An 11,697-nucleotide genomic window follows, 5' to 3' on the forward strand; every position below is an offset into this window, starting at 1 on the left:
GCGGGAGCCTCGTGTGCCAGCCGCAGCCCCACACCTGCCGGGATGTCCGGACAAATAAAGCGGTGTAAACAAAAAGGGGGGAGATGGACATGTCACCAAGTCGTGTGAGAAAAGCCTGGGAACAAACGGGGCGCCTCCGTCTCCAGGAGCTCTCCCTTGAACCCGGCGGAACAGCCTATTAAAGGCTTACTTAATTACTTTAATGACTCTGGACAGGCTTTAAAACGCACTCGGCGCTGGGACCGCAGGCTTGCTGGGATTTGTAAACAGGCGATCGTGTGAGACTCAGCGGTGGGACTAAAGGAAGCGACACTGTTTTGTGAGGGTCCTCGCCCCCCGGTGCCTGCGGCCACTGCGCCCCTGCGCTCCGCGCCTGCTAAGGCTGCAGGCGCTCGCTGGTCCGCCGGCCCCAGTTTCTCGCCTCCTATTCCGGAGGTGGCTGTTCCCATGCAAATGCTATTCCTCGACGGATCACGTGTCCTTTGAAGAGCCACGTGGATTAACAAAGCTGATCTGCCCCCAGCTCGCCCCCCTCGGCTGCTAATTTTTTTTTCCCTTAACTTCTTTAAAACTGACCTTGAATGCATACAAGCTCCAAACGCAGAATCCCTAATCCTATGGAATAATTCAGCTGGTGAGAATGCACTTGTAGCCCTAGATGACTGCTTTATAAAAGCAGCCTCCTCGGACCTGGGAGGCTGCAGTCTACCTGGGACACTCAAAGAGGCACACGAGGTGGAACGTGGACGAGTGCCTCGCGCCACCGCCTCTGCCGAGGGCGCACGGAGACCAGGATGTCAGACAGGCTCAAGGAACGCAAAGTGAGTCCTTGCGCTCTGGTGGAGGAAGAGTGTGTCTCACCCACCTGCCACCTGGCTGGATCGATGTCAAAGATGTGCCACACAGGACTTTAAGTGTGGAGGAATTCAAGTGGTTTGGAAAAGGGACAGAGAGAGAAAGGACAATTGAAAAGATGCTCGCCCTAGAAGGCTGGTGGCCACCTCCTCTAAGCCCTGGCACTTAGCTCGGAGGAGTTGGGCAGGGTTGTGTTCGTAGGGAAGCTGAAAGGCAAGCGCGCTAGCACCTGCTCCAGAGAGCAGAGCTCTCTTGGTCTAGTGTGGTGGGGCAGGTTTGGGGCGTCTCTTAGGGTTGGCGAATTGGCGAACCTCTCTGGCACACAGCCTTGGATGTCTCCTTGGGCAAAGTCATCCTAAAAGTAAAAACTTCTGTTTACAGAGAACCCCGGTTTCTCATAAAGTGATAGAAAAGCGGCGGAGGGACCGAATCAACCGCTGCTTGAACGAGCTGGGCAAGACAGTCCCCATGGCCCTGGCGAAACAGGTAACGTCTGCGGTGTTGGGAACTCTCCACTGCCACTCTCCTTGGGGCCCCAGGACTCTGTGGACTCAGCTGGCCTTAGGGAACTCGCCACTCTCCCGGGAACTTGGCACCAGCATCCTTCTGGCTGGCCCTCTGCAGAAAACAGAGTGTGGTCCAACAGCTACGTGGGTCAGTGGTGGGTGGGACACAGCGAGCTTCCTTCCTCCTTTTGCAGAGTTCCGGGAAACTGGAGAAGGCGGAGATCCTGGAGATGACAGTTCAGTACCTCAGAGCTCTGCACTCTGCGGATTTCCCCCGGGGAAGGGAAAAAGGTGGGCAAAGAAAACCTGGGCAGAGAGCTTGCTCCACGCGGGGACCTGTGGCCTGGAAGTGAAGGGGGGTCCCGGGAGCAATTGGCTAGAGCGAAGCAGTCAGAGCCTGTCCTGAGAATGCACCTGCTAGGTACCAAGGGGGACCATCTAAAGATGCAGGTCTCGGGGTTTGTTGGGACAGAAATGCAGTTGGGCTTCTAGAGAGACCGAGGAGAGGAGAGTGAGAACCTGAAATGGGAATCTAGCCCAAACTATATTCGTGTGCCCCTTCCCTTTTCCTTTCTTCCTTCCTACTGTCTTTCTTGCCGACCCGGCAGAGCTTTTAGCAGAGTTTGCCAACTACTTCCACTATGGGTACCACGAGTGCATGAAGAACCTGGTGCATTATCTCACCACCGTGGAGCGGATGGAGACCAAAGACACCAAGTATGCGCGCATCCTCGCCTTCTTGCAATCTAAGGCCCGTCTGGGCGCAGAGCCCGCCTTCCCGACTCTCTCGCTCCCGGAGCAGGATTTCTCCTATCAACTGCATCCCGCAGGTCCGGAGTTTGCCGGCCACAGTCCTGGAGAGGCCACCGTGTTCCCGCAGGGGGCTACGCCGGGGTCACTGCCCTGGCCTCACGGTGCGGCCCGCAGCCCAGCGCTGTCTTACTTGTCCAGCGCGCCGGTCCCTCTCCCCAGCGCCGCGCAGCAGCACAGCCCCTTCTTGGCTCAGGTGCAGGGCTTGGACAGGCATTACCTCAATCTGATCGGCCATGCCCATCCCAACGCCCTCAACCTGCACACGCCCCAGCACCCGCCGGTGCTCTGACACCCACCCACTGCCTAGATTACTTTGCGGTTTGGTGGCGGATTAAGACAAGCACTGTATATGTTGTACATGTGTAAATAGTGTGTCAACAAAAACTAGATGGGAGACCTCCAAGAGCCAATTAGCCTTCTGAAGGACCTCCCCTACCAATAAACACGTTGTGCGAAAGACCCCAAAATGGAGTTCTTTGTTCCCTTCTGCTCATCCACAAACCATCCACTCCAAGTGTGTTAAAAGGAAACACGCGGCTGCTAGGAGCTCGGGTGGTGACATTCAGAGTTTACAGAGTCGAGACAGAGGGAGGCTAAATGGAAGCTTAAGCAGACATTAGAGCTGTCCTTTAGGGATAAAAGACTAGGCTCTGGGATGCTCAAGCCCATACCCTCCTCTCTTGTATTTGACAAGCGCAGAAGCCTGGAACTTGGCACTAGGTTCTCAGAATATGCAAATCAAAAGACAGCCCGTAAACTGGTTTCGACCAACTTTTGCTAGTTGGGCCTTACCTCTAGGCGACCTCACACAAGCCCCAGGTCTAGGAAACCACGTATCCCAGGCTGGTCTAAAGAGGAGCTGAGTTCACTGCCTCGATAAGTCCCTGTGTTAAAAAATCAGCGGGTGGAGCAAACGGCATTCTGGCATTCTCGGTTATGTCTTAGAAACAACGTTCATAGTTTTGTTTCCTTTCTTTGCATGACAATCGCCGGCCAGCTTAGGATTTGGGGAGGTGGGCATTGCCTTTTACGCACAAGTCAACCCCGCTTTGGGGAGGGAAGGGACTCTACAGGCAGAAGCCAGAACACACCGGGGAAGATGTGACCCACAGGGACTCCCCGGCTGACTCTGGCACTGGAGCCAAAAGCTGGGTGCTGGAACTCTCTGGTCTGGGGAGAAGGCTGCAGCCCTTCTCTAGGCTGAAATTTATTTTAGCCTCCATCCGCACAGAGCCTGGTGAACTGTCATTTTGTAGGCATTGTGGTTTTTGCAAAAGACTTTGATTCTTCAAGGAATGGTGCGGCTTTCACTTCCAAAGGCTATGTATGGGCTTTGTCCACAAAACAGTGACACATTTAAAAGAGCAGACCACACTACCATTTTCCCCAGATCCGAACAGCAAAACTGATTTCCATGTTGTTTTATATCAACAGGCTAAATGAAGCATCTGTCAGGTAAAATAGTGGAGATTATTTTTTTCCATCGTTGATTTTTCCCCCCTTTGAATACTGGTCCTGTGAACATTGGTACCCTTTAAACAAACAATTCAATATGGTGTAGCATCCTCTTCCTGTTTCTCAGAGTCACTTAGTTGAAGGAGGGCAAGGGGACTTTTCTCCCTGATTAGCTGATGAGAATAGTAAACTGACTTATTCCCTTTCTCAGACAGGGTTTAAGAGAGGCCTGACCTACTTACTCTATTTACCAAGGTCATAAAATGGGTTGACCTGCAATTTGTAAGCCATTAAACTTTATTACACAGAGGCACACAAATAAACAAAACCTTTCATTACATCATTACATTGCTATATATATGTGTGTGTGTGTATATATACATACATACAATGGGGGTGGGGGAATGTGTACATTTTAGTAAGGATTTTGCATGGAAGAGATTCTTGAAATGATGCATCTATGAAGGGGGACTCATCTTCCCCCTTATGAACTGGTAAGAGCCTGAGTGTGGACACCTGTGGGAAGCAGCAGGCCTTCCTGGGTCACAAGTGCACACGGGGCAATATGGGATAAAAAATGAATTATGCACAACTGAGAGAATGGATGGTTCCCATTATTGCAACACATGTCTTACACCCATTTTCAACAGTGCTGGATGCAAAATATGAAGAAGGCCTTTCAAATGCCTCCAACCACCTCCGACATTAAGCCGATCTCAATTCCCCCTGGCAGCGAAGCATTAAAGATACAGTGTTACCCTGGAAATATAAATTATTAATATATTCAACATTTTTTATCACTTCTCTACTGTTAACCAAATTAGACAAAACTTTCTTTTGCTAAGTAGATTTGCTCTTTAGGATTAGCTTTGGGAGAGCACAGGGCCACCACAGTAAAAAAAAAAAGGGGGGGGGGAGTCATTTACATATAATTTTGCGAACTTCCACTGGTCCATGACAGTCTTTGTAGCTCAAATGTTGGTATTCGTGATTTTTTTCTTTCCTTCTTATGTAACTGTGGAGGATAAAAGCCTGCTTTGGATTTACAATGACTTTTGGATAAAAGTCACCCTTCCCTTTTTTTCTCTGTGTGAGTGTGCGTGTGTGTGTGTGTGTGTGTGTGTGTGTGTTGTCTTTTTTTCTGAAAATTTCATACAAAGTCCCAATTCTTTAGGCTTCTCCAAAAGTCAATCTTGAAAAATTTCGTCTTTGCAATGGACTGAAAACATCACTACAAAGTGTGCTCTTATTCCATTTTTTCTGATGACACACTCCCCCCCCCAGCTGCTGTGCTCTACACCCACCCCCTCCAACCCTACCCACCCCCTGTCGGAGTTTCTTAGGCTCAATCCTCCTACTCTTTCTTTAAGTAAGTTGTATAGTAATGGTTTCCAAGAGAGGCCCAACCAATCCCAGAAATAACAAAAAACAAAAACCCATGGGTTTGGCTGGAGGTAAGCCATTGTGATGCGGCTGAAAGGGGAACCTCTTGTTCCTTGGGCTTCATCCTTGAGTGGGCAAGAATAAAAATAATCATCCCCATGAAATCAAAGGTTTTTCTCGAGACGCTCGAGGAACAAAGCTCATGGCTGGTGCTTTGGGCGGTCCTGTGGCTCTGCAAGGCGGCAGGAGTAGCTTCCAGGAGCCCTAGTTACACTGCAGAAAGGGTGGCGATACAGAGCTCACTTGTGCTTCCAAGCGTTGTTGAACAAAGACAGCCCCATGGATAGTGGGGGTCCCTCTAGTCTGGGCTGCTAGATGCCAGGAAAAGAAAGGTGAAGGAATTGTCCGGAAAGATAGGGACTTCTCTGGTTTTGGTTTTGGATGAATAAGATTGTGAAGTGCATAGCAAGCCAAAATAAAAGAATTAATAGTCAGTTGATAGATAAACATATAGATAATAGATATATAGATGCATGATAGAAAGCTATAATAGATAGTTGATAGATGATAGATAGATAGATAGATAGATAGATAGATAGATAGATAGATAGATAGATGATAGATAGATGATAGATAGATAGATGATAGACAGATAGAGCTATAGATAGACAGAAAGATAGATGATAGAAAGAAAGACAGATAACAGACAGATAGAAAGCTGGCATAACTTCACCAACTCAGGTACTCACAATCTGCAGCAGGAACCAACTGGAGAAATGGATAGGAAATTCTTAGAAACCAGTAATGGATGTCTGCACAGACTCACTCACCAAGAAGATTGGGGGGGGGGGTTGTTTATGCATTGGGAGCTTAATCAGTATTTGTGGAATGACTGGCTCACTGAATGAACTGCCAGGCAGAGCCGAGTCTCTTAGAATTCTGAATCAGAGAGTCTCAAATTTCTCACCTCTGCCATTAGTCTCATCCTGGGCAACCAGGAAGCAATTGACACTCATCTGGGCATCTGTGGTATACTCTACACACACACTGAAGATAATTAGAGAGGACAATTACTTGTTCTGTTTTTCCTACCTGTGTTCTGACAGAAGGCGCCAGTGCCTGCCTGGCTTGGTTAAGGTGGTTAGCTCTTTTTGCAGGTAACCACACAGACAACAAATCCAAGAGTCAGGTTCATGCCTAACCTCATGAGATCATGTCCTTCTGTGTGGAATGCCTCCAAGGCTGAATCAACCCAGACTTGGTCCTATTTCTGCTCCATTAGATACTCAAACTATGGTGTCTGGAGCCAGTCTCTAAATTTGCACAGTGCCCAAATGAGGCTACGGACACAGATCTGCTATGACATAATCTACAGCATAGGAATATTGAACATACCTACCTCATCAGGTTGCTGTTCTAATTTGACTCCGAGATGTCTTCCAAGGCTCATATTTTATACACCTACCCAATCCACAGCTAATGTTACTGGTTTTATTTTGGAAGGCTGTGGAACTTTTCAGAGATGAGCCAATCTGAAGGAGGTAGGTTACCGGGGTGGGTCTTTGGGATATGCTAACTTCTGCCACTTCTTATCTTGCTCTCTGTTTCCTTGCTACTGTGATGTGAACAGCCACATACTCACATGGTCATGATTCAACGGCACCACATGCCTGCCCCCGCCCCGCCCCCATGCCACGATGAACCGAGCCCTCTTTAACTGTGAGCTGAAATAAATCTTACCTCCTTACGTTGCTTCTGTCCAGTACTGTGGTCACAGAGGTACAAAAGTGACTAGCACCGTTACTACAAGGATCAACAGGGTTAATACATTCAAAATGCTGTAGACAGAGTGGAGGCTATAGCAGGTATATGACAAATGCCAGCCACATGTTAATCTGTTTTCTTTCTCTCCCTCCCAAAGAATCAGAACTTTGGGGGTGACCTCAAACTAAGTAATCAACTGTCCAGACAAATAGTGAAGAAAGCCTTTAACCCTGCCACTGTGTCTTTAATGAATAACCCTGATGAGGGTTAACAAGGAAATGAAGAAATCACAGACACACAAAAAAAAAGCTGGGATTGACTGGTCTGGGCTCTCAGAGGGGAAGTCACAGCTCCCTGAAGGCTCAGAGTGTTTGCTATATCCACTTGGACCCAGGAAGCCTGGGTAACTGCATTCATCACAATAAAGAGGCAGGTTCAGCGGATCTCGATAGGCGTGGTCTGTGTAGGGAAGTTGTCTTCGGGCAGTAAATATGGGAGATAGGCTGGGGGAGGAGCTATGGTGGACATTTTCTGCACATAGTCACCATCCACATACAGACCACATGAGGGCTCTGCTAGCCCTTGAGCCTTGCCTGAGGATGGCTTTGCCACTCTCTTATATTTGAGGGACTGTGGTCCTTGGCAAAGCCGTGCCCGTGTCAAGCAAACATTTCTCACAGAACTTCGTTGGCTTCCTCCATCCGTTCTCACTAGGTGCCCATCTGCCTACAGTCGAGCAAGTGTTCTTTGTTAGGCAGGTTATAATACTTGTGGTCCCTCCTGTGCTTTTAATGAGTAAATTTGATGCTGAAATGAACTGCTTCAAGCCCACCGTCCCTGTATGTTGAATCGCATCCCTTATTGAATCACAGAAATGGACATTTTTGTCTTGGCTTGATACCTATATCTAGATCCAAAAAGCACAAAGGCGGAAGTGAGTTTTATTGATTGGGTCAGTGTGACCAGGGCCTGGGTGTGTTTGTATCTTTGCAGCTATGACTGGAGAGCCCACCTACAAGCTTGTGTGCATTGAGCAGTGTAGGCTGCAGAGGGCCGCAGGTGTGTGTGTGTGTGTGTGTGTGTGCGCGCGCGCGCACTTAGAAAAAATTTCATATACACAGACAGAAACACTGGAGCCAGGGTAAGCAATCACCTACTGAAGACATGAGCTGGGTAGGCTTTAGGGTCATAGAGGAGATCACAAGAACCAGACATATAGGTGACAACCATACCTTAGAGATACATCTGCACGGCACAATCACTTTCTGAAGAAGTCTTGGTAGAGCTAAGTATAAGGATCCAAAACTCTCTAAGGGGGTCTTTGGTGCCTCCCGCAGTCCAGCCTAGTGTTTGGGCTATTATACATCATCACTTCCTGTATCTCCACAATAGCCCCTGCAGTAGATATTATTCCCTATCCTTTCCTGACGATGGCTAACTCAGAGAGGTGACCCAAAGACAACGGGTGTTTCATGGAAGAGTTTTAACCTGAGCCGTGTTGCTTGCCAGTTCCCTGCCCTTTCTTTTGCTCGGCATCTACCACAATCAGTGGTGTTCTGACACTTTCTTAGATTACTTTTAGTACAGGGATCTTCACCTTGTGTAAAACTGTGGCTCACCATTGGACAGCTGACTGTCTCGTTGTAAATATAATATAGAACGCAAACTCTTGTGTTTTGCATTTAAACATACTATGTAACTAAAACAGCAGGATCTTTTTTAGACAAATATCAATTCCTAAACTTGGAAACAAATGCCTGGTATCATCTAGAGGAGTGAGCAGAGCCCAGAGGTCCAGCTGTAGATGAAAAAAGCCTTTGGGCCGTCACTAAAATCAATCTTTATGAAACTCACATTGGGCATTTAGCTATAAGACACACAAAGGGAAAAAAAAATCTCAGTTTTTTTTTATGTAGTTGATTTTACTTATTATTGTGTGGTTTTGTGTTTTATGTGGGTGAAAGGACAACCCGAGAGAGCGCTTCTCCTTCCACCACGTGGGTCCCGGGGGTTGAACTTGCCTTATCAGACAAGCTTGGTGGCAAGCTCCTTTCAACCACTGAACCATCTTGTTGCCCCAAACCTCTGCTTTCACCACCATTGTATCCCCAGTATGGTTATCAGGGCTGGTGAGGGATAAGTACTTCAATATACACATCTACGATCTGATTAATGCATGTCTTCTAAAGGCTTAAAAATGCAGGTTAATAAAGATGATTTTGTGTGTGTGTGTGTGTGTGTGTGACTTTTAGTCACTTCCCTGAACATTCACACTAAATTAAGGAACATGCATTTAAATTAATCCACATGGAGTTTTAAAATGTTTGAAGAAAATAAAACAAACACAGCACAAATGCTTGGTATTATTGATATGTTTGAAAATATACGTATTACCCTTTCCTAGCTTTTTACAGGAAAAATGAACTGATTAAAACTATATATATATATATATATATATATATATATATATATATATATATATATATATATATATACTGTAGTCATTTCTCTTCAGATTCCGTGAAACTGTGTGATTTCATTCTTTCCCAGCAATTTATTTAAGCAATAGCTCGGATAAAATGCTGAGACGTCTCTGCTCCCGTCTGAGTCTAAACTCCTTCAGCAAGCAGTGGAAGAATCTGCCGTTTAGAACAAGCAAACCCACCAGGGGTTCTGTGGCACCCTTTGGAATACATGCTGCAGCGAAGGCCAACCGCAGGGACTTGTATAGTCAGCCTAGAAGCAGCAGGGGGCGCTCGGGAGGTTTTGGGTCGCTGTTACTAATCAGTCACCATTTCCAAGCCCACCCCCACGCCCACCCCCTCCCCACCCCCACGCCACTTCAGAACATTGCATGAAGTATAAAAAATTAAAAGAGAAAACCAAAGGGGGGGGGGAAGCAAATTAGGAAAAGTCTAATGAGAGGAGAAGATGACTTTGATCAAGTTTGTAATAAAAGCAATGCAACATGCCCCCAACACCCTCAAGCTCCCTCTCAGATGCTCTTTTTTTTTTTTTTTAACCTGTCTCACCTCCCACACATAATTTACCCCTTGGTGCCCCCGGTCCCATTACCGTTCTAACTTTCAAACAACGGCACCTACACTTTCTAAACGTGTTTTAAAACAACAAGTGAAAGTCTTGCGGGGCGGGGAGAGGATGTTAAGCCTATGTTAGTATATAAGAAAGCTAAACTGCCAGCCACAGAAGAACGCAGTCCGCGTTCATGGTGAAAGTGAGAGGAGCCAGGCGCCAAACTCAGTTTCGGAAGTAGAGTGAGTCGTCCCTCCTCGTAGGAATGGGTGCTGTGACAGAGACAAAGAGAAATCACAAGTGACCCAGGAACTAGGTCTAGTCATCAACACCTTCCTTCAGAGGCATAAAGACTGATCTCCGGAGCCCTGATCACTCCAGGGGGGTGTCGCAGAGGTGCTCCCGGCTTGGCGGGTCTTGTGCGCCTGTGCTGCCCACAAAAATTCCTGAATTCCAGCTGAGAGGCCCTTGAAGCAGCTCTCACCTCTCCCAGAGAGCTGATTTAGTATCTGGAAAGGGGGCACATTGGGGAGAGTCGATAAAATGTCTATGAATTCCGTGAAGTTGAGGGTCTTGTCTTGGTGTGGGGTCAGTGTTTCCTCTGGACCACGGACCTCTTCTCCACTCGTTAGATCAGAGTGGACATGGAACCTCTGGTTAGACTGCGTGATGTCATTGCGCTGTGACACCATAAATTGCCGTGCTGAACAGAATGAGAATAGACATATGAGCACAAAGAAATAGCTTCGATTTACACCTTTGGGTTTTCTCTGTCTTGGTTCTTCCAGTTGCTTTACAGATGAGTGAACTGTCACATAGCAAAGTTGGGGGTTTCAAAAACTGCCGTCAAATGAACTCATACATCAATCGTGTATGAATATGAATTGTGGCATTTGATTTTTTTAGAAAGTTTTTTTTAATTTGTTCTCTCTGTAGCATGAATTTTACTTGTTCTTAATAATAAAAACCTGGAGTCATTTACGGGGTGATAGCTATCAGGATCAGGGAAGCAGAGCCGTCAGCCACTAGAGAGATCTTACCTCTACCAATTCTCAGACCAAAGGGGTGATCCTTTCTCTATGAATCCTCAGACTAAATGCTGTTTCTACAAAACCTCAGACTGCATCCTCAGACTGAATCCTCGGTCTCCTCTGATCTGTTGCCTCCCGCCTTATATCCCCTCTCCACTCAGCCATACCACTCCTGTCTCCACCTCCCTAGTGCTGGGATTAAAGGCCTGGGATCCCAAGTGCCGGGATCACCTTTGTGTGAGCTGTTTCTCTTTCAGACAGATTCAACCTTGTGTAGCCCAGGGTGGCCTTGAATTCACAGAGATCCTTCTGCCTCTGTCTCCCAAGTCCTAGGATTAAAGGACTGGCTTCTATGGTGTAGTGTGAAGCGGCGGGCTGTTCCCGCCACCCGGCCGCCGGCTAGCTTTACACCCGAAATAATTACACGGAAACTGTACTCTTTTAAAACACTGCCTGGCCCATTATCTGTAGCCTCTTATTGGCTAATTCTCACATCTTCCTCTAACCCATATTTAGTAATCTGGGTAGCACCACGAGGTGTGGCTTACCAGGAGAGATCTTAACCTGCGTCCATCTCGGAGAGGAGCAGCATGGAGACTCACTATGGCGACTGCCTGAAGTGTCTCCCCAACTCTACTTCCTTGTTCCCACAATTCTGTTCTGTCTACTCCACCTACCTAATTTTCTGTCTCTTAAAGGGCCAAGGCAGTTTTCTTTATTAATTAACCAATGAAAGAAACATAGACAGATAACTCTCCTCCATCACTATGGCTAATTAGTAGCTTAGCTCTGCACTCTGATCTTCAGGCAAGCTTTACTTGTTAGATTACAGACAAAATATCACTACATCTTGCAAA

At 47.1% G+C, this 11,697-nt stretch overlaps 1 protein-coding gene across 1 annotated transcript; it reads left to right on the plus strand.

Moving 5' to 3' along the window:
• Positions 1–794: 794 nt before the first annotated feature.
• On the plus strand, positions 795–2,463 carry Helt (helt bHLH transcription factor). Its single transcript, XM_038324575.1, has 4 exons — positions 795–821; positions 1,237–1,341; positions 1,556–1,652; positions 1,970–2,463. Exons 1-4 carry the CDS (start codon positions 795–797, stop codon positions 2,461–2,463), a joined length of 723 nt encoding a protein of 240 aa, XP_038180503.1.
• The last annotated feature ends 9,234 nt before the right edge of the window (positions 2,464–11,697 follow it).

Source organism: Arvicola amphibius, chromosome 4 (assembly GCF_903992535.2).
Source record: "Arvicola amphibius chromosome 4, mArvAmp1.2, whole genome shotgun sequence".
Lineage (NCBI taxonomy): Eukaryota > Metazoa > Chordata > Mammalia > Rodentia > Cricetidae > Arvicola > Arvicola amphibius.